The 24476-nt window shown below is 42.3% G+C and overlaps 1 protein-coding gene across 1 annotated transcript in view; it reads right to left on the minus strand.

Moving 5' to 3' along the window:
- Window positions 1-24476, minus strand: part of CIT (citron rho-interacting serine/threonine kinase) — a 3433971-nt gene that overhangs the window by 678124 nt on the left and 2731371 nt on the right. Inside the window, exon 39 of the mRNA XM_044069760.1 lies at window positions 23357-23496. Within this exon, the coding sequence (XP_043925695.1) occupies window positions 23357-23496 (140 nt within the window). The remainder of the gene's footprint in view (window positions 1-23356; window positions 23497-24476) is intronic.

Below are 24476 nucleotides of genomic sequence, written 5' to 3' on the forward strand. Positions count from 1 at the left end.
TATTTTAAAAGTGTCCCTGACCCTTTGACAAAATAATAGAATGTGAATTAATATACATTTTCTGAAGTAAAGTAAGTCTACAAATCTAATTATTGAATTATTTATTAAATGTAATTCACTAACTACCTTTTTTTTCAAAAGTCTCCAGATTTAGGTGGGATTAAGAGGGACAAAGCTAAAATTTGAATCAAAATCAGAGAAAATTGAGAGGTATACATACTTAAACAAATCTCGTTTTCTCCTCGTATCACCTGAATTCTACCCACATGTATCAAATGTTTAATTGTGCAAAAATGTTTGTCGAGTTAATGAAATAATAGCCACTTGCATGTATACCAATACATAAACAATGATAATATACCCCACTCAATACAATATCTGCAGATTCAAATATGAACATTCATTGCATAATACCACCATCAAACTTAAACCCAGTGGTGACATTTATTCCATCCCTGGCCCCACAACAATCCCATTCCCACAACCCATACAAAATAACTTTTCTCAAACAACCCCATCTCACTCCACTTTGCTCATCAAAGGCCATAACTTTCTCCTGTTCAACATAAACTTCCAAAGCATCTGTGATTAAACTCTATACCTGAAATAAGTGATAATAAAATACTTCCCCCAGATATAATACAATCAGATCTGATAGACAACACAAACATGGAGGGTGGCATAAAAGTTATATTCAAAAACTCTAGAAATAAGTGAATGCTCTCACAAACTCCAACACCTCCAAAATGCTGAATTCCTTGCCACCTCATTAAAAATGAACAAGAACAAATCCATTTATATTGTAGATTTGTTATTCTCCCAGGTAATACTACAGCCACACTCAAACATATCCTATGTTGGATAAACAGCAAAATAGCACAGGAAACCATTAAAATGTGAAATACAAACACTGACTGTAAACAAAATGACCTAACCCCACCCAGGATAAGCTTATTTGACTTCTCGCTGCTAATAAACCCCACCACTACCAGAGTACAGAAAAAACAGACAGAGAGAGAGAAAAACACATTTGACTGGATTCTCACCAATAAACCAGATGCCATAACCTCCAGCAGTGCCCTGCTATACAATATTAATGTCCACTTCTCAACTTGTATAATGACAGAGACAAAATATTCCCAGACAAGTAGTCTGCAAACAAGTTCACAGTAAAAAAACAATTCAACACAGAACAATTTAACTCAATCATCTCTCAAAACAACTGGAACTTACTAAAAATATTACCCATAGACAAAGTAGTGACCCACTTTAGCCTGATATTTCTAAAACTACTAAACAAACATGCAAAACCAAAGATGTAGTGACTAAGATAGATCACACCTTAAAAGAATAGTCCAAATCCAAAAATCAAAGAGCCCTACAGGAATACAAAACTCTACAAAACCTATCTAAGCAGCAAATAACCAATGACAAAAAATCCAGTTTCTCAGACCTCCAAAAATCATATCAAAACAACTCCATTCTCTTCTGGTCATCCATTAAATAAACTCTTACACCCAGGGAAATCCTCCACACCTTCTCTAACAAGCAGTAAGAATTCAAGCAGCATTCCAACTCAATTTGACTATTATTTCATTAACTCAAACATAGCAAGCACTAAATAAAACTCCAACTTACCATCCGCCATCCCCGAAACACACAATACTGTAGAGCAATTTGTGCCATATGTGTCTCTACTGCACCAATAAAGAAATATTTACTAAAATTAAAGCTGACAACCCTGGCATCTGAAAACTAACAAACAGAATACCTAAATATTGACGCCACATCCATAGCTTTCCTCATCTCTATCCTAATTAACAGATCCATATGTGAAAACCATGTCCCAACAATCTGGAAAAATCATTCGTACCCCCACTCCATAAAGGTGGCAGCTTAGACTTAATTACTGACCTACAGTGATCCTGTCATCCCATCCAAAATTCTAGAAAGATGTATACACTTCTAACTAATCAAATTTCTCAATGAACATAGCTTACTTTGGTCTATATCATATCACTGAGAAGTCAAATAAGCAAGCATTCACATCAGCTAATGTTTTAAACAGGGAATGGAATTAGCTGAACACTGCGACTGTCACACACACTGTAGTATGTCAAACCCACCCAGATGGGGGGTTATGCCTCCCATGCCGCCCACACTCCCCTATCTATATATACCAACTATGAGCTTGCACTACAGTGGGGAAAAGGGCAAATTTTATGTTGGCCAACTAATTCCATTCCCCGTTTAAAACATTCACTGATGTTACCATTCGCTTAATTGAAAATTCACTCGTTTTGTCTCGACAAACATTTTTGCACAATTAAACATTTGATTATATGACACAGACAGACCCTTAGTTTCTCCTACACAGCAAGGACTGTGGCCAGATCACAGTACCACAACTGCCCTTCTTAGCTTGACCAAAATTGTCAAGCAACACAGAAACAATGGGGACCTAGTCTTATCCATTTTTTTTGACCTGTTAAAAGCCTTTGGCACAATATAGATTTAGAAACTATAAAATGAACTAGCATCTCTTAGTCTAAACAAATAAGCTCTATCCTGGTTCTATCGTCCTCTGTCAAATAGGTAGCAAGGAGTTAAGTGGAAGCAAGACCTCACAACATTCCTGTCAGTTACAGTCAGGGTTCTCCAAGGCTCTCTCTCTTTTTTCTTTTTAATATATTTATCAACAAACTCCATACTGCTTCTTAACAAGCAACCTTTATTCATTGTGCAGATGATGCAACACTAATCTCCTCTACACAATCACTACATACCCTTCAAGGTATCACTAAGCAGGGCTTTCCTACCCACTGAATTCTGTCTCAACAATGCAAATCGACTCCTCCACCCCAAAAAGACCAAAGTAATGCTCTTTACCCACAAAAGTCTCATGGAACAAAAACACAAATTTCACATCCTGTCAAACAACAATACAAACAGAATACAAAAATGGAATGCGTACCACAAATTAAGCTACTCTGAGTCTTACTTGACAAAAACTTAAGAATGATCAACACCTACTCCACGCCATCAAAAAGACCTACTGGAAACTAGGATCACTATACAGAGCAAAACATTTTCTCACAGAATCTGTAATAAAATCCTTAGCCACTGCCTATCTACTTCCATCCCTTTTATATGCATTCCTTATATTTACAAATTTTAATATCACACTTAAAACTAAATGTGATACGTTACAATAGAATAGCCAAATTTGCAGCAAATACCCAATTAAAAACTACACTGCACAGCCCATAGAAATTTACACGGTCTAGAAATTTCCTTATTACCTTATATACTCACAACTTGTGATAGTCCACAACTTAATTCACTTCCCTGAAAACTGCCCTTCACTGAAAAATATATTCCGATACTCCAGTTCTAGAGTACTACGGTCAAGAAATAAATCACACCCTCTCCATGTCTAAAACAAGCAACTCAAGAGGGGTTTCTCTATACTCCTATCAAGTCATTGAAAAATGGAATTCTATCCTGCTGCAAATAAAACTGACAGACAAGACACACAACTTCAAGTTGCTACTAAAACAATTTAAAAGTAAAACTTGGCTCTGCTATTGCTCATCTCCCCAACTAGAATATTTTTTTTGACCACCCATGCTAACTTTTCTCCAAATACTTATTTTTTTTTTTACTTCTCCCCTTTTCTCCACTGGGTCAGAAAGATACTCACTTAACCACAAGGAGTAACTTTGTTTACACAAATTATATCAATCACAGGTTCTAAGTTGATAAGACTCCTCTCTAATTTGATGAGCCACCATCTCACTGCCCCCCTTCAATCACACTTTCATCACTCTCTCCTCATCTAATACCCCTTACAACAGTTCAAGTAGCCCCAACCACTCTTGCTTTCTTAATAACTTCACTTCTCAATATTATAATTAACAATATTTTCATAATTGCTCTACTACTAACATTCACACTGTAGTTCATTATCAACCACCTTCACCCTTTCTAATGTTTCCATAGTTAAGCTGCCTCTGCTTTTCATTATTTTAATTGCTAGAAATGGCAGGTAATATTACAGTATCTTTTTCAAGTCTGTATCTCTCTTTGCTATATACAAGCCAGTGGCTATTACTAATGAATGTTCAAGAATATATATATCTATACGTGCTATGTACATGTTTTATCCCTAAATGATGGTTATGCAGCTTATTATAATTTTTTCTCTCTCTCTCTTATGTATGTATACTTACCTACATTTTGTATTCCTTCTGATATCAATGTAACTGTATTTTCTGTATATGTCAAAACTGTTGTTAAATGCAGAGCTTTTCCGAAATGGGTTTTATCCCAGTCTCCCGGTAAACAAAGATAGATAGATAGATAGATAGATAGATAGATAGATAGATAGATAGATAGAGCAATCAATAAATAAACCAACCAGATATAGAGGAAGGGATATCTTAGGGATGAAACCCACAAGGTCAAAATAGGCACCACCACCTCCAACAGCAGACCTGTCACTACTGGTGTTCCCCAGGGATCTGTCCAGGGACCCCTACTGTTTGGCATCTACTTCTCAGAGGTCCAGGCCTGTGGCTTACCAAGTTTGCGGATGACTGCAAGTCGGGTGCTGTTGTTGACTCCCCAAATGATGTTAACATACTGCAAGAGAGTCTCATAGCTACAAATAACTGGTGCCAAAGTCATGACCTTAAGTTAAACGCAAAAAAAATGTATTGTCATACCATTCGGCAAAATCATGACTCCTACTGATTACCACATCAACAGCAACCTCCTAAGCACACAACTCGTGGTGAGAGACCCGGGTACTCAGGTTGACAACAATCTCACATTCAACCATCATGTGGCGGCAGTGGTCAGAAAAGCCTTTTACTTGGTTCATCTCATAAGTAAAGGAAATGCATCCAGAAAAAAGAAGATTACCACCTCTCTGTACTCCTCCCCATGTGGTATGTACCTCTCCAAACACCTGCACCAACTGGAAAGGCCACAGAAATACCTCACAAAGAGAATCCATGGCTTCCAACACCTGTCCTATGCAGACAGGCTCAAATCACTAGCACTTTACTCTGTAATATACAGACTGCTCAGAGGTGATCTTTCTCTCTCCTAAAAGGCAATATCGGACCGTGCCCTACTAGAGATTCTCCATATCTGTAAGTCTAACTCCTCACACATTACCCGCTCAAGAGGCCTAAATCTAATATGCATCAACAAAACCTGCTGGAGAGACAGGTTTGTCTCTCAGAGGCTGCTCCATCTTTGGACTAGACTTCCCATACATGTCAAACAGAGTACCTTGCTCACCCTCTTCAAGCACAACCTTGATGAGTGGATGGGAAACCACAAATATGTCCCAAGGGTTTCACCTTTGTCCCTCATTGACAGGGGCAACAGGTGCTGAATGAGGTATCTATTTTTTGGGGATAAACCCTTGGCTAGGCTTGTAAGGGCCCCAGGGCCATTAGCCTAGTAACCATCTATGATCCTATGAAACAATGTCTCTGGTCTCTATACACAAATATGGATGTGCTCATGCTTCAAGAACATACAGTTTATTATTTTGACTTTTGGCATCAAATATAGTAGTCTTGATATGGACAGTGAGGTGTTTTTGCTACTTTGGGGTGTCAAGAAAAAGTGTTTGGATTAAAAAAAGCACTATAGTGGTAGCAAAATCTTTGGCTAGTATGCAGAAGCCATTTTATTATTATTTATTTTACATTTATTAACCAGGATAGTCCACTGGACATAGGTCCATTTTCAGTGGAGTCCTGGGGAGAAAAGCTCTGTAAATAAGAAAACATGTAATATATAGTGTATAAACAAAAGTTGCAAAGAAAAGTTATAATCAAGTATATAGCTCAAGTACTAAATACAGACATAGTAACACAATTGGTGAAACAGAGAAGTGATGCAACATTATTAGAGTCTCAAGCCTACAAAAACATCAACACGATAGCTGGGGGTGACATGTGTAAAACAACAACATAAAGGTTGACTAAAAGTCAAGGCATGAAAAGTGCAGTCCATCCACTGCGAAAAAAGAAAGCCGGTCAATCATCTTATCCCAAGCTAACACTTACTCTCTCTTCTCTGGAGTGAAACCAGGAACTTTGCCAATTAATTATTAAACATAATTATCTTTTATAAGAATAGTGACATCATTATAGGTGAAGTTAGAATTCCACTCAGGGCCAGAGTCTTCCTGCATCGGCAAAGATGATAACAGACTCACAAATTCAAGGATATAAATGCTATAGTAGTCAAGCTATTTTTTCTTTATTTGCATAAGATATTACTTTGCACTTGAAAAAATCCAGAAAAAGGCATTCCAGTGTTGGTAAAACATTCTGATACAGTTTCATGTCTTTTCAGTATATACAAGTAATGAAGATAAAACAAAGGCTATATCAGTAAACTGGCCATTCATATGTGAATTGGTTCAGCAATAACTTTTAGTTATGTACTTACCATAACTTTAGATGTATGGGATCCATCTCGCCTACATTCTCTACAGATGGGTTCGGAGCCGATCCTCAGCTCTGACTCGGCACGCTATACAATAGAACGAAGTCTCTTATTGGCTGAGTTACCTCATATCCCAGGATGCACCACTACTGCTTCCCCAGATCTTGTTTGTCCACACACATGCACACACACATAGACTGTTGTTATAACATTGCCCGGTGTTTCAAGAGAGGAAACAGCTGAATACGGACCGTCCGGTCTCTTCTGGCCTCCAAGGCAGGGGGAAGGAGGGTGGGTTATTAGGAATGTAGGCGAGATGGATCCCATACATCTACAGTTATGGTAAGTATATAACTAAAAGATGTAATTTGGTCCTATCTTGCCTACATTCTCTACAGATGGGACAGCGTCCCTAGCACCTAATTCCTGGGTGGCTCACTGGAAAACGGTCCGGAGAACCGTGGAACCGAAGGAAGCTCGACCCCTAGATGCCACATCCAATTTGTAGTGAGAAATAAAGGTGTGTAGAAGACCAGTAGCAGCCGCAGATGTCATTAATAGACAGCTTGGAATGAAAGGCTGCCGAAGTGGCCATAGCCCTGGTAGAATGAGCTTTCACTGGAACTGCAAGCTCCTTATTTGAAATGCGATAAATATGACTGATACAAGTCTCTGATCCACTTGGCAATAGTGAGTTTCGTGACAGCTTTGCCCAATTTACTGTCCAAAAAGGACACGAACAGTTGATCTGATTTTCGTGCTTGGTGTGTCCTATCCAAATAGAAACTTAATTGTCTGTGCACATCTAAGCTGTGAAAGGTATACTCAGCTCTGTTTGAATACTTAGGGAAAAAGACCGGTAATTCCAGTGATTGTTGCAAACAAAAGTTAGAACAAACCTTAGGTATAAAGGATGGGTTTGGTCTAAGAGATACTCTATCTTTGTGAAATACCAGGTATGGTGGTTTGACACATAAGGCTTGAAGTTCTGAAACTCGCCTGGCTGATGTAATAGCAACTAGAAGGGCAGTTCTCCACAAACGAAATTTTAGGTCACAGGTTGCTGCCGGCTCAAAGGGAGGTGCAGTTAATGCACCTAACACTATGTTAAGGTCCCACAGTGGTGCGGGATGAGATATAGGGGGCCACAGAAGCCAAGCTCCCTTAATAAAAGCTTTGCACAACTTGTTGCTCATTAAAGGTGGTTCTACGTTCTCGTGAAAATTAGAAATAGCTGCCAATTGAACTTTGATGGTAGACACTGAACAACCCTGGTTGAACAGGGAAGTTAAAAACTTCAGAACCTCTGACATCGAGGCTGTCATAGGGTCTAATCCTCGGAGTTGGGCCCAAATAGCAAACCTCTTCCATTTACTGCTATACATCTTTTTAGTAGAAGTCTTGTGGGCCAAGGACAAAATATGCATGACTTCAGGGTCAAAAGAATGGCTCCTAACTATGGTCGGAAGAGGAGTAGCCAAGCTGCTAGCTTCAAAGACTGGAGGGACTGATGGAGCTGTCCTGACTGATGTGTCAAGAGGTCCGGAACTTGGTCCAGGAACCAAGGACCCTCTAATGCATACTTGTGAAGAAATGGGAACCAGACTTGTTGAGGCCAGTATGGGGTGATTAGAATCATTTTGCTTTCCAAGCGAATCGCCTTCTGAATCACCTTGGGGAGAAGGGGAACTGGTGGAAAGGCGTATAGTAGACCGGGGGGGCCAAGCTTGGACCAGAGCATCCTTGGGGATCTCCCCCAGAACTGGAGTGAGAGAGAAGAACTGCTGGCATTTTGCGTTGAGGGGAGTTGTGAACAGATCGCAACATGGAACTCCCCATCTTGTGAAAATCTGTGTTACCACTCTGTCGTTCAAGGACCATTCGTGAGGTGAGAGAATAGTCCTGCTCAGTCTGTCGGCTATCACATTGGATGTCCCCGGAATGTGTGTCGCCACTAGAAAACGTTTGGTAGCAATCGCCCAATTCCATACCTTCATGGCCTCTCTGCAAAGGGGGTAAGACCTGGTCCCTCCTTGCTTGTTCAAGTACCAGACTACCGACATGTTGTCGGACTGAATGGCAATCATCCCCTGGGGGAGGTGGTCGTGCAGTGCTTGCAACGTTAAAAGCACCGCCCTCATTTCCAGGATATTGATGTGGAGAAGATTCTCGTCGGACAGCCACGTGCCTTGGACCGACCTGTCCAGATAATGTCCCCCCCCACCCTGTCTGGGAGGCGTCCGTAGTCAACGTGACCGAGGGGGATGGGGGAACGAAGGGTCGCCCCTGATCCAGGTTGGAGGAAAGAAGCCACCAACGAAGATCCTGTTTGCACATCTCTGTGATCAATATGCGGTGATTGAGGGGGAGGTCTTGATAAGACCACTGGACTGAGAGGAGCCACTGGAGTATCCTCATATGCAACCTTGCCAAGGGGGTGAGGAGAATGGTGGCTGACATGGAACCTAACAGCTGCAAGACCATTCTCGCTGAAGCGCGGCGTCTGAGAAGTAACGCCTGAACCTGAGACTGCAATGTTGCTATCCTTTCCGCAGGAAGATAGACTCGCATCTGCCTTGAGTCTATTTCTGCACCAATAAACAGAATATGCTGTGATGGCAGCAATACAGATTTTGTCCAATTGAAGGTGATTCCTAAGGAGTTGCCTAGGGAGATGGTGGCTGCTAGAGTTTTTAAGAGTAGATGCCTTGAGGTGGCAGTTAGGAGCCAGTCGTCTAGGTATGGAAACACTTGGAATCCTAGACTTCTCAGGTGAGCAGTCACCACTGCCAAACATTTGGTGAACACCCTGGGGGCTGTGGTGAGACCAAAGGGCAGTGCACAGAACTGGAAATGACTGTCTCCTAGGCTGAAGCGCAAGTGTCTCCTTGATGCCTGATCTATCAGAATGTGATAATAGGCGTCTTTGAGATCTATGGAGCACATCCAAACACCCTTCTCCAAAAGCGGTAGAATGGTTTGCAAGGTGACCATCCGGAATTTGGACTTTTTCACTGATCGGTTTAACCTGCTGAGATCCAAAATGGGCCTCAAGTCCCCGGTCTTTTTTGGTACCAAAAAGAATCTTGAGTAATTCCCTGATCCAGCCTGATCTGCGGGGACAGGCTGGATGACTCCTTTTTGAAGCAGCTTTGAAATTTCGATGGCTGCCAGATCCCGTTGACTGGGTGGCGGGTCTGGGATTCTTTGGGATGGTGGGGGGGGATGAGAGAAGGGAATGGTGTAACCTCCAGCGATGATTCGGAGCACCCATTGGTCCTGAGTGATACTTTCCCAGGCCTTTAGGTGCCTCGAAAAATGACCCCCGACTGGCTCCGGAGCTGCACAGTCGGGCGCGCCTTCAGGGATGCTGGAAGGAGGAGGAGCCACGAAAGGACTCGCGGTCTCCAGTGTTGCGGGGGCCTCCGCCGCCTCTGGGACGGCGTCTCCCTGAAAAATTTCCCCTTCCTCTGCCTCTAGAAGGGGAGTTGCTCTGCTGTGATGAGTAAGGCTTTTGAGACTTACGGAACCACATTTTCCCTCCTCTTCGAGCCTTGGGATAAGGTCTGAAGGGAGTGGAAAACCAGGCCCCTACGGCAGTTAAAGTCTTACCCTCCTGTTATGGCGTGTCAAAGTGTCCTTTACCTTGGGTCCAAACAGGAAGACCCATCGAGGCGTCGGCAAAGGAAGACTTAAAGGCCTCCGCAAAGTGACACAGGAGTAGCTAGGCTTGTCTTCATTGAGCAACACCTGTGCCCGCCGCTCTGCTCGCTCCTTCGGCTGCATACGAAATGAGCCTCATGGATGAGTTGGATAGGGAGGACAGGGTAGCCAACTGGGAGTTAACCGTCTGGGCTAACTGCTCAGGTAAGCTACCGGAGGGGATATCTGAAAGCTCCTTGACCAGATCCCTCTGCAGTCTCGTAAAATGCGTCAAGTAATTCAGAGACCTTAATGTAAAGGTTGCTGAAGCAAGGGTGCGCTTCCCGTACCGATCCATGCTCCTAGACTCCTTATTAGGAGGATGGACGGACGTTGAAGCCTCTGCCACATCTTGTTGGGTGGCAGATGCCACCACCAAGACATCTACAGCCACACCTTTGGAAAGAAAGTTCTTATCAGGGGGTGCCGAAAGGAATTTATTGGGGCAAGCTGGCACCGGTTCAACAGAGTCCGGGTGTTCCCATGCCCTTCGGGAGATCAAATCCAGGAGCTCATCGAAGGGCGGAGAAACCCAGGAGGCGGAGGGCTGAGCCCCAAAGGCCTTGAGGAACACCGACTCCTCAGCAGAAGGGGGTTTGGACTGCCAGTCGCCTCGTTGCTTAAGGATTTCCAAGATGTCCGCAAAGGATACATCATCCGAGGACGACTTGGGGGACCCTTCCGCATCATCGAGGTTGGTATCTGAGGTGAGAGACTCATCAGGGGAGTCGACGTGCTTCCTCTTGCACTGTCTATTCCTCGGGGGTTTCTCCGAAGACGTTTCGGAGGGACCTCCAGGAAGAAGGGAACCCCCAATGGGGGTAACCTCAGGCCCAAGGGCTCCGCTGTCGTGAGACAGGGGGATTGCAAAGGAACGAGTCTCCGTGCCAAGGGAAGGTGGTGGTGAGATGGTAGAAGTGGCCAGAGAGGACTTGGCCAAGGCACTCATCATGGCCTTGAAGGCGAGACCCCCAGAGTCCTGGGAAGGTTCAACCCCCAAGGCCACAACAGCAGTCGGAACTCCTGCCGCTGACGCACCGAGAGGGAGGCTCGGAACCGAAAGGATCGGTCCCGAAGCGTCCCTCCCGGGGCCGACAGAGGAGGTCCGCGTACCGAACACCGACCCGAAGGGCAGGGTTGGAGTTAGGATCAGAACCGACCCGACAACCTCCACCGGCTCCACCGACTCCAACGGCGCCGAAGCTGTTGGAGGAGGAACAGAGATGGCAGGGTGGGAAACCGGCTCCGGAGCCGACTGGGCTGGAGCCGAGACCAACTTCTGAAAGACCGGAGACTGGAAAAACCTTTGAAGCACCCTGTCTACATCCGAATCAGACATCCTCGACGACCGAGAAGAGACCGACCGGGTCCGAGTCGACTTCTCCGCCGGCTCCGAAAGACTGGGGGACTGGCTCTATATGGTTTCGAGAAGTATTGGCGCTGAGGGAGATTCCATTACCACTGCAATTTCCCTCTGAGCCGATGTGGACTTCGGCACCGAAGGGGAAGAGTCTGAGCGGGCAACCTTCATCGGCTCCGAAGGCAGTGGAGCCGATGGAGATGTCTCGCCTCTTGACGCCCGAGCTCTCAGCTCCGAAGGCAGAAGAGTCGAGGCTGGAGACATCGAGGCAGACCGTTCCGCCCTTGGCTCCGAAGTCCGTGGAGCCGACGGAGAAGCCTGCCTTGACTTTTTTGCTGCCGGATCCGACGGGCTGGTCGGAGCCAAAGATTTTTTCTTCCTCAACGGGGAAGAAGAAGAAGATAGGGCTTCCTCAAAGGAAGGGGTAAATAAGCCCTTTCAAAATCAACTTATTTTTCCTCTCTTGGAGCACGCGAGAGGAAAAAGCGTGGCAAACGCTACAGGATTCCTGGAGGTGCTTCGGCCCCAAACAGTATACACATAAAGAATGGTCATCCATAATGGACATTTTATAATTGCATTTTGAACATTTTTTAAATCCTGATGGCCTATGTTCCTTCGACATGGCTATCTACTTCAACTGAACTTTAAAGAGAAAAAAACTAAACACGTAGGCTAGGGCAAGGTCCCTCTAACTTAATCGGGATCACTTGCCACCAAAAAATAATACAATTTTACCTCAAAATTTTGAACTACACAGTCACACAATAAGTAGCTGTTAAACAGCTCTAAGTAAGGCGTGTGGGCTAGGGCAAGGCCCCTCTATCTTAAACGGGATCCTTTACCTTCGAAAAAAATACAATTTTACCACAAAATTTTTAAAATACACAATCACACAACAATAAGTAACTGTTAAAACAGCTTTTGGGTAAGTTTTAGCGAAATTTCTGACAGAAAATAATCACTAAGAGGCACTTAGCTCAGCCAAGTCCGAGACCACGTCTATGCTGTAGAAGCGGCAAACGAGATCTGGGGAAGCAGTAGTGGTGCATCCTGGGATATGAGGTAACTCAGCCAATAAGAGACTTTGTTCTATTGTATAGCGTGCCGAGTCGGAGCCGAGGATCGGCTCCGAACCCATCTGTAGAGAATGAAGGCAAGATAGGCTCACATTACATCAATATTTAAGGGAAAAAAGGTCAAGTATTTCATGTACAGATTAAAAGGATTCTGTTATGGCAGCTAAGAATAATTAGGAAGAAACTAAAAAAAAAAAAAAACAAAACAAAAAAAAAAACAAATAAGGAACTGGGAGCTCTTGGTTATGGATATAAATTAATAAGATACAAGCACTGAAAAATGTTTATAGTCTCTTTCATATGTAGATCAGGCAAATTTTTATCAGCTGGAGAAGTTATTATAAAGTACTGAAGGAATTTACTTAGGAGTGGAACAGGCTAACAGGGGATAAGTTGATTCTCCCGTAGAGGAAGGTGGTTTAGGATTACATGATTTGAATGGGTACTTTAGAACTACACAGTCAAGGTTCATATGGATAACACAAGTAAAAGGTTATAAATCAAAGTGAAATGTGATGATGATGAAATGGGGGTGAGAAATAAATAGAGGGTAGGATTTTAAATGCAGGTCATTAAGGAGAATAAAAATAATTGCAGAAAATATTACATTCATGAAGTACCAAAGAGTATCCTAAAAACTAAGCCAACATGGGAATGGAGAAAGGAGATTTTGCTGATATGGATGACTGCAAGTAACAGTACAGAAAACATGCAAGACATACAGAGAATTTACTGGAGAAAGTTACCAAAGGAACTAAGATTTTGGGCAGTAAACACACAACTAGACAGGGAAAGGTAACAGAGTAGGATGATGCTAAGCAGAAGTTTGGACTGCAGTCTATTAACTACCTTCCCCTACCAGGAATTGATATCAGAATACAGGCAAAGAAATGGGGATAGAGTGCTAAATGAAAGACCAGGTCCGACACCTGGCAGAGTTTTTAGTTGAGTCTACAACACAAGCTGCTGTTAAAAAGGGATAATCTGTTGTATAAAAATAGTATATAATTAGTATAAGAATCAATCACAGGAGATTAAAAAAGATGGGGGAGAAAGACTGGAAAGACACTTTACAAAGGTACAATGGGAGGACATCTATATGGCTCACAGGTATGCACTAAAGCTCAGAAGGTTTAGGATATTTTGCCTGGAATTGTTTCCACAAGTATTTGTATATCCCAAGCAGACTTCAGAAAATCTTTCCTCGGTTAGACAGCAAATGCTGAACGTGTGATGAGAAAGAGAGTGAGCTAAATGGGGACATGTCTTTGGGAATGTAATGAATTGGCAGCTTTTAAAAATTCCCCAAAGATTACTTTGCCAGAAATGTTGGGGGAGCAAATGGTTATAAGTAAGAAAATTATTATTTTGAGCTGGGGCAAGAGATATGGCTTGCCTAGACATATTAAAGACTTACTATTTTTAATGCTAATGGCTGCCAAAAAGGCAGTTACTAGAAAATGGACATCAACCCCTAAATCAACTACAGCTGAAGTACTGGATATTGTAAAAGAGAAAAGAACTGGAGACAGGGTATTTAGAAAAGGGAATGGGCAAATTAAACAGAAATAAATGGAATTTGTGGGAAAAATACATGTAGAGCAATGTTCAAGAGGAAGAGTAAGGATTAAGGAAGGGCATGAATTGAATACTTTATGTAATGGAGTAAAAATAATTGTTAAAAAGAAAATACACATATACTGCAAAAAAATAATGAAAAACATTACTGTTTTTTGTTTTTGTTTCTGTTCAATGACATATAGATATCCCATTGTTTCAACTGTGATTTAAAACAATGTTTAAAAAGGCGTTTATAGAAAAGCAGGCAAGTTTCTGAAGGATGAGTATCTTTTAGTTATGTACTTACCATAACAATAGATGCATGTGATCCATCTCACCTACATTCATAACTGATGGGCTCGGAGCTGAGAATCGGCTCCGACTCGGCCGATACACTAGCACGAAGTCTCTCATTGGCTGGGCCAACCCCCTTATCCCAGGATGCACCATGCCCAAACCCCCAGATCTTGTTTGACCCACAACAACTCACTCACATGAGCCACTCCAACTGTACTATAGTGTTTCCTCCAGATCCAACAGGTAGGGGGAAGGAGGGCGGGTACGTATGAATGTAGGCGAGATGGATCCCTAGCACCTATATCCCGGGAGGCTCACTGGAAAACACCAAGGTAAAGCAGTAAGCAAATTCCACTCACAATGATAAAACCCGATCCTGAGCACTGTGGAACCAAAGGACGCCCGACCTCTAGAGGCCACGTCCAGTTTGTAATGAGAAATAAAAGTATGTGGAGAAGCCCAAGTGGCCGCTGCACATATCTCATCCACCGACAGTCTGGAGTGGAAGGCCACTGAAGTTGCCATAGCCCTAGTAGAATGTGCTCTAACTGGAAATGGAAGGTCCCTTCCTGTTGATGCATAAATAAATAAAACACAATCCCTAATTCACCTAGCAATAGTGGTCTTAGTTACTGCTTTGCCAATCCTGTTCTTTGCAAAGGCCATAAACAACTGGTCTGATTTCCACTGCTGCTGTGTCCTATCCAAGTAAAACCTCAGTTGTCTATGCACATCCAACTGATGAAGTCTGTATTCTGCCTTGTTGAAAAATTTTGGAAAGAAAACTGGTAGCTCTATAGATTGCTGCAGACAAAGAGCAGAAGAAACTTTCGGAAGAAATGACGGGTTTAGTCAGAGATACTCTATCCTTGTGAAAGATCAGATAAGGGGGCTTAACAGAGAGGGCTTGAAGCTCCGAAACTCTTCTAGCTGAAGTAATAGCTACCAAGAAGGCAGTCTTCCAAGATAAGAACTTTTGCTCACAAGTGGCCGCCGGCTCGAAGGGATGAGACGTCAAGGCTCCTAAAACTACATTCAAATCCCATGGCAAAACAGGTTGCAACACCGGGGGGCGAAGCAACCAAGCTCCCTTAAGAAAGGCCTTACACAACTTATGACTCCTAAGTAAAGGCTCAAAGGCAACATGATAATTAGAAATCGTTGCCAATTGGACTTTAAGCGTGGAGACAGCGGAACCCTGTCTAAAAAGAGTTGCCAAAAAATCTAATACTGCGGACACCGGGGCTGTAAGAGGGTCAAGGTTGTGCTGCTGGGCCCAAATGGCAAACCTTTTCCATTTATTAGAATATATCTCCTTAGTGGAAGCTCTGTGACAAGAAGACAGAATCCGGACCACCTCAGGCGAAAGGATATGCTATCTGACTAAGGTCGGAAGTGGAGCAGCCAAGCCATTAGCTTGAGAGTTTGCAGTGATGGATGGGCCTGACCTGACTGAAGAGTCAAGAGGTCTGGAACTGGGTCCAGAATCCAAGGATCCTTCACTGCATACTTCCGAAGGAAAGGAAACCAAACTTGGCGGGGCCAGTGTGGTGCGATCAAAATCATGTTGCTTCCCAAGCAGATTGCCTTCTGAATCAACTTTGGCAGTAGTGGGACCGGAGGGAAGGCATAGAGCAGACCGGAGGGCCAATTGTGGACTAGAGCGTCCCTGGAGGGGAATCAGGGAGAAGAAATTGCTGCACAATTCCAGGGGCTGGCGAAAAGGTCGCAACAAGGAAACCCCCACTTTGAGAAGATCTGAGCTGCTACTCGGCCGTTCAGGGACCACTCGTGAGGCATCAGAATAACTCTGCTCAGCCTGTCTGCTATCACATTGGACTTCCCCGGAATGTGCGTTTCCACTAGAAATCTCTGGGAAGCGATCGCTCAGTTCCAAACTCTCATGGCTTCTCTGCAAAGAGGATAAGACCTGGTTCCTCCCTGCTTGTTCAGGTACCATACTACCACCATATTGTCTGAGAAGATTGCGATGGTACCCTTGGGAAGAGAGCTGTGAAGTGCCTGCAATGCTAGAAGCACTGCCCTCATCTCCAGGACATTGATGTGTAAGTGGGTTTCGTGATCCTGCCACGTGCCTTGAACCGTCCTGTCCAGATAATGCCCCCCCAACCTATCTGGGAGGCGTCTGTGGTCACTGTGGCAATGGGGGAGGGGGGCGGAAGAGTCGCCCCTGGTTCAGGTTGGAGGAGAGGAACCACCAATGAAGATCTCGCCGGCAGGTATCCGTAATGAGAATCGGGTAGGACAAGTGCAGATCTTGGTACGACCACTGGGTCGACAGGAGCCATTGGAGAATTCGCATGTGCAATCTTGCCAGAGGGATCAGAAGAATGGCGGCCGCCATCGACCCCAAAAGCTGAAGGACCATCCTGGCTGGGACTTTGCTTCGGGGTAGTAAGGCTAGAACTTGGTTCTGTAGTATCTTTATCCTCTCTGTTGGAAGGAATGCTTGCATCTCGACAGAGTCTAGCTCTGCGCCTATAAAGGCAACATGCTGTGATGGCAGCAATACAGACTTTTCCCAGTTGAGGCGCCAAGGGGGAGACTTGGGGCCGAAACCAGAAGCCCCGAAAAATCCCCCTCGGGCTCGGCCGAGGACACCCGAGAACCGAAACCCCTGGAAGGAACAGAAAAGGTTGGAGCTGAAGATGGTGCCGACAGACTAGCAGTGGGTCTCGGAACCGACTCAGGAACCTCACCTGACTCTGCGAACCCCGTCTCTGAAGACACCAGGGTTGTCGGAGGAGGAAGAAATGGAATCGAAATGGTTGGCTCCGGCCGCTGGGCTGGAGCTGAAAATAATTTAGATAAGACAGGTGACTGGAGGAGCCTCTGGACCACCCTATCTAAATCCGAATCTGAAAGTCTGGAGGACCTGGAGGAAACAGACGGGGGTGAGAAACTCTTTCTACCAGCTCCGAGGCAATGCTGGAATGTCGACTCCTAATCGGCTCCAGAAGGATCGGAGCAGAGGAAGACTCGATTAGAACAGAGACCCCCTTCGGCGCCGACAGTTCAGGAGCCGAAGAAACCGACCCTGGAGCCGAAACACTCACCTGCGGCTTCCGAGACCATTGGAGCCGAGGAAAACCCAGATTGGAATTCTCTATCCTGTGACTCCGAGACCAATGGAGCCGAGGAAGGAGACCGAGACTTAGATCTTCTCTCTTGTGGCTCTGAGACCATTGGAGCCGAGGAAGAAGACCCAGACATAGATGCTCTATCCTGCGGCTCCGAGATCAGTGGAGCCGAGGAAGAGGACAAAGATTTATTTCTTTTTTCAGGCGGCTCTGACGGACTTGGAGCTGAAGACTTCTTTTTCTTCGATTTCGAAGAGGGAGAAGAAGATATAGCTTCCTCAAAAGCTGGTTTTATTAAACCTTTCAAGATCAACTTATTTTTCCTCTCAAACACTGCAAGATTCTTGCAAGTGTTTATCCCCTAAGCAATAAACACAGATGGCATGGCCATCTGTTAACGACATTTTATAGCCACATTTCGAACATTTTTTAAAGCCTGATGGCTTATGCTCTTTTTCTTTGCCAGACATGACCCACAAAGCACTCGAAACACAAGGAAGAGAAGGGAGGGAAGAGCTCTAACTAAAACGCTCGACAAGAAATAGGGCAAAGGCCCTCTAACTCAAATGGGCCTAGCCCGCCAAACAGAAGGAATCACACAACACCAAAAACAAACACAGCCAATCACAGGGTAGTACAGATGAAGACAGCTATTAAAATAGCTGTTTAGTTATAAAATTTTTAAGCTAAGAGCAAAAACGACCCAAAAAGGCCAAAAAGAAGGGTACTTAGCCACAGCCAAGTCGAGACCACGTCGTTACTTCAGAAGCGGCAAATGAGATCTGGGAGTTTGGGAGTGGTGCATCCTGGGATAAGGGGGTTGGCCCAGCCAATGAGAGACTTCGTGCTAGTGTATCGGCCAAGTTGGAGCCGATTCTCGGCTCCGAGCCCATCAGTTATGAATGTAGGCGAGATAGGATTGCATTACATCCAACAATTTCCATTACTTTATGACAGCTTGACCCAACACTGCTTCATCTTCTAAAGACTGATCTGAAAAAAATACATGAGTCAAAGGGAAGTAAGCAGAAAACTCTTGTCTCTAGCATTTTGAAAAGTGTATGGCCCTGTTCAAATCTAGGGGCCCAAAAGTACCTGTGACCTACCATAAGAATGACTCAGCTGGCTCTATTCATTTTATCTTTTTTAATTTTAGGATTTTACTATGCTTCCCTTTTCTTCTCACATGAAACTTTACAGGTACTCAGGAAGAAATGATTATGAGGAAATCTTGCATATTAGTACTAGATGTAGAAGAAATATTGTACTGATGAAAGCTAACAAGTTATTTGCTCCAAGAGCTTATCACAAGAAACAAACTGAATGTTAATAAGACCAAAGAAATGATTATAGACTTCAGGAGAAAGGCAACAGTTCACCAACCACTCATTCTCAGTGGGGGGATGGGGTAGACAAAGTAAAAACAGCCAAGTTCCTGGGCCTTCACATCTCTGATGACCTCTCCTGGGCTGCTATCACCAACCATATAAGTCAAGAATGCTCAACTTCCGGAGAAAGCTCAAAAAGGTCAGGCTCCCACTGTCTGCTTTTACCACTTTTTACAGGGGAGCTATCAAGAGCATCCTCACTAGCAACTTCATAGCATGGTTCAGCAACTGCACGGTTGCTGAGAAGAAGAAACTGCAGAGGGTGGTGAGGGTGGCTGAGAAAATCTTGGGCACAAACATCTCTTCTATTCAGGAGCTACTCTTTACAAGAGCAAGAAAGAGAACATATTAAATACTTAATGATTCAATCCATCCGGCCCACAACTGGTTCTCACAACCTGCGTATGGAAGAGGTACCGCAGCTTCTGCTGTAGGACTACGAGACTCAGGAACAGTTTGTATCTTACAGCTGTAAAACTTATTAATACAGACACCAACCATAGTACCTGATACATTGAAGCCTCTTTTTTTTTCATTTAATCCTGCTGCGCTGAGCAATTACTGCCAGCATTACTATTATGCAATATGACGGCTATACTGAGTCACGTCTAAAGTTAACAAGTGCAATATGGTAACTAAACAGCTACTATTCACTAGTCTCTATTTATTCTCTGTCTTAACAGTGTAGGGGTTTGGTGGTGGGTATTTATTTATCACTGGATAATGGATACTGAATGTGTTTATGTAATGTGAACTACCTCTTGCACATCATGCATATTATTTTCTTTCTTATGTTATTCTTTGATACTGCTGTATCTACGTTATTTGCACTGCATTTCTCTTGTGAGCTGACATTTGTAATTTTGTTTAGGCTGCACTTGTGTGGTCTTAAATAACAATAAAGTTTCTTTGAATCTTTTTGTACTCTTTCCTCAAAATAAACACTGAAAATGAGAGGGAATGATGACACCACAGCTCTTAGTGCTAACATTTTCAGAGGATATAATTTATCAAGAAGTATCAAAAATATACATGCAGCATGTACATAACTTACCCACAGCAAGAAGGGAGTAATTAAAACTTTTTCTTAAGTTTGCTGAAATACTACACCTGCAGTGAACACCAAGAACAGCTAATTTAAGTGGATCCACAATTTAGTTTGGGTAGCAAAAAATATTTGAGATAGGTGTGAGTCAAGCTCTTTTATACTCAGGCAGCCCTCTAATTCCCACTGAACAATACATGGCAATCATGCAGCACAAAAACGTGGCAGACCAACAAATGGCTGTAAATGTATAAAAAAGACCAAAGAACATTTAATACTTGAGCGCTTTCGCAGTTCAACAAAATACTGCTTCATCAGACAAAACATTGTAGAAACAGTGAGTTTAAATACAAACCATAACATTTTTTAACAATTCACTGACAATCTAAACACATCTTTAAGCATATTCTTTAACAATCTACAACCCCAATCAGACTTCAGACTTTTATGTTCTGAAACCTAGGAAACTGGCATTTTAAAATGTTTTTTATGGTTAGTCATTTTTATTTAAGTGCATATGTTATTGCAAACATTTCATTTTTTGAGTTGATATAATGACTAACTTTTTTAACACCCAACTCTAAAGCACCACACCTTAGTACTAGATTTACTAATTAATTAATTGTATAATTGCCAGGCTATTTAATGGAGGTTACTGCACACTGCAATTTGTTTTCACTTGATAAAGCTCAGGATTGCCTGAGCGAAAGCGCTTGTGTGATTTTATCTGTGACTTTTGGAATACTTCAGAAATAAAAATACAGCCTTGTGGACTTTAGCAGAGTTCCGGTTCCTTTCTTCAAGGTCGTGGATTATTCTTTGAATGTATAAAAAAAGACCAAAGAACATTTAATACTTGAGCGCTTTCGCAGTTCAACAAAATACTGCTTCATCAGACAAAACATTGTAGAAACAGTGAGTTTAAATACAAACCATAAAAAATAAAACCACTCAACTAATTAAGGAATATGAATGCCTTAAAAAATATACCTGCAAATATGTGCATAAAACAAATGTGTATGAAAAGTATAATAAAAGGAACACATAACCTTCTAAAAAATCTGCACTAAATCATATGCAAAAATATAGACCTATATTTATAAACAAGGATTCTTAGCTTTAAGGGCTGGTTTAATGGATACACGATCGTTCAGCCCCTTACCCATATATGGTATAAACCTAATTATCCATTTCATCTCTGATGTTTCTGTTAGGTTCCTAACATCTCCCCAAATGTGTGTCTCATCCGTGGCTTTCACATGTTTAGCTAACACACTGGTATCAGATCGGGTACTGATGGCATACAAATGCTCCCTAACCAGGTCCCTTAATCTCCTGTCAGTCTTGCCCACATAATAGGAGCAACACACTTTGCAGTAGGCTAAATAAACAAGATGATAAGTATTACAAGTTGCATACACTTTAAATCTCCACTCTGTACTTGTATCTGGGTGAACAAAGCTACCACTAGAGTCAATATATGGACAATACCTGCATCATATCCTTATCATTATCTATTCTCAGATAGCACAATAACTGTTTTAGGCATTTCTTGTTTTTATACAAGAAACTCGGTTTACCGCCTACGATGGACCTCACTTTGGCATCTACCAGCAGGACTTAGCAATGTTTCTGCAAAATGTCGGTGATCTGTCTTACATTACGAGAGTAGGTAACAGGTAACCTAACAGTGGAAAGATGATTTTGTCTCTCCACCAGTGTACTATTCTGAGAACACACTTTCTCAGAGAAATATGGTCTAGCCCTAGTTGTATGTAAGGCTGTAATGGGTTGTAGCGCTCTGTCAACTTCTGGCTCACTATATCCTCTTTCCATAAAACTACCCCTTAAATAGGCTAATTCATCCTGGAACCCCACTTCACTGGCATTTAGTCTGGATGCCCACATGCCCTGTCCCTTCATCACATTCTTAAATACGTGTGTTGGGTTCATGCTCTGACGATGGAGATAAGAATTTCTATAGCAATCCTTCCTATATATCCGGGTGTTGAATGTGTTATCAAATTGTTTGGCTACTAGCACATCCAAAAACTCAATGTCACTAGGAGAACTATTAATACTAAACTTCAAACATGGTGTAGAGTTATTTAGATATTCAAAAAACTCTTGTAGCTGATCTCCAGTACCTCTCCATAAAATGAAGAGGTCATCCACAAATCGCCTGTAAAAATGGATGCTTCCACAAAACATAGATTGTAAAATTACCTTTGCTTCCGACACAATCATAACTATGTTAGCATAGCTATTGGCACTGGAAGTGCCCATAGCTACTCCATCTCTTTGTAGGAATATTTCATTCCCAAACATCATGACATTGTTCCCCAATATGAGCTCCATAAACAAACACAAAAGATCCTTGAAACCATTGTCATAGTCACTATTCTCATCCAAAAAAATATATCTACACCTTCTCGATTAGGTATGGTGGTAAAAAGAGATTTTACATCCAACGTTACTAAGATGAGGTCTGAAAGATCTAAAATGTTACTCACAGAAACATACAAGTCATTTAAGAAGCGTTGGGTGTCCCTTAAGACAAACTGATTTTGGTCCACCAATGGTCTTAAATGTTTTTCAACAAAAAATGACATACATTCTGTGCACCACCCATTCTCAGGAACAATGGGTCTAAAGGGAGGTCTCCCTAGGATCCTTGTGGACCTTAGGTAGGCCCTGGATACTAAGTATTTTCGGCTCATCTATCAAAAAGTATTTCATATAAATCAAAATTTATAGCACCTTCTAATAAACATGCATATAATGCATTGTTCACTCTCTTTATGAATACATCCACCTCATTCATATTAACCTTCCTGTAAGTGTTTGTATCTTGCAACATCTTTTTCATTTCAACGACATAATATTCATAGTCCATAATAACAATGAGACCTCCCTTGTCCGCTAATCTCAAAACTATTGAATTATCATTTTGCAAAGTACCTACCTGGTTTTGTGTATTGTTAATATATGGCACTCACTTAACCTACTGAGCACCTGACTTCTGGAAAACATTTTTCCAAATACTCATGTCTGCCCCTGGCCACAATCCCAAACATGTGTTTTTTTTTTTTTTTGCAGTAATGAGCCTTATATGGACCCAGATAATTCTTATGAATTTCCAAACCATGTTGTCTGTTCTATGCAAAGTCAGTATTCACTTGTAATGAAGGTTAACCTAAGGAACAGCTGGAAAAAAAAAAACGAGCTCCAACAAACTTCATTTACACCTAAGTACCTGTGCAGTACTTATTCACATACAATGATCTATGTATTCTTCAGTAGTTAAAATATGCCAAATGTCTAAAATCTTCTTTGTCCATTATTCCTACCTTGCCAGCAGCAAAAAGGTGGCATCCTTTGACTGTCTCATAAATTGTAGGACTGATCTCAGGCTGAGAAGGCAGATGGGACTGGGACAGTGACTGTTTTACCTTCTTAACATCGATCAGACATAAAGCCCGCTCTTCTCCTACAGTAAGAGACCACAACAATTACAGAAAATATTAATACACACAAATTTGCTAGCCATAGTATACATATAAAGTGAAAAATAGCAACAATGGATGCAACAATGGTTACTAGTAAAAACATTGGTTATGTCACACCTACCATAACTCTACTGCTTTGAAGGTTATACATCATCAAGGCCCTTTTCATCCATTTCAGACTGTTGGGGCTCCCCCCTTTGATTCATCATGGCTGTATTCTTATTAATGACACCAAGATGAAAAAGGGGCAGATCCCTTCTATCAGAGTTTTTTGTCGCACAAAAAGATGAGCAGAAAGGAAGACATAGAAGATCCTTTAAGTACTGGGATTAAGAAAATTTCTGAAATACATAAAAGGCTCAGACTAAAAAAAATGAACTGTCCAGTGGATAGAAGTATAGAATTGTTGTCTGCACAAATAACTTGCCCTCTCTGGGAGTTGGTTGATTTTAATGTTTTAACTGGGTAACTGAACTGGTCCACTCAAGCCCCTTCATAGTCATGACCTGGCCCACAACAGCGAGGCATAAAGTACATTCACACAAATATACACATACTATTTGTGTGCGTGTGTATGTGTATTACCAATGATCATAGATTAAATTGATTGAAACAATGCATTGAGCTGTTTTATCTATGATCAATTGCAACAAAAATAAAGACTGCAAACAAATGATTGCAATGTGAACAATAGAAGCTAACATTTGCAATCATCACTGCACTTACCTGAAAAACAAAATTAAACTGAATTAAACATAAATAAATGAAAGTTAAATAATAGGGATTATTTGTAATGAAAGGATAGCAATCTACACATCTTTTATAGAGTGAAAGTGAAATAAAAGCCACTGTTTAGAACATCCATTCATCCACAACCCCTTTTCCCATGTTTCGCATGGGACTGGGGTATCATTTCCACAGTGACAATCACCTCGAGCCAAGGTTCCCACTACCAGGTGGC

This window comes from Protopterus annectens, chromosome 4.part0, assembly GCF_019279795.1.
Source record: "Protopterus annectens isolate FY-2018-M chromosome 4.part0, PAN1.0, whole genome shotgun sequence".
Taxonomy (NCBI): domain Eukaryota; kingdom Metazoa; phylum Chordata; order Ceratodontiformes; family Protopteridae; genus Protopterus; species Protopterus annectens.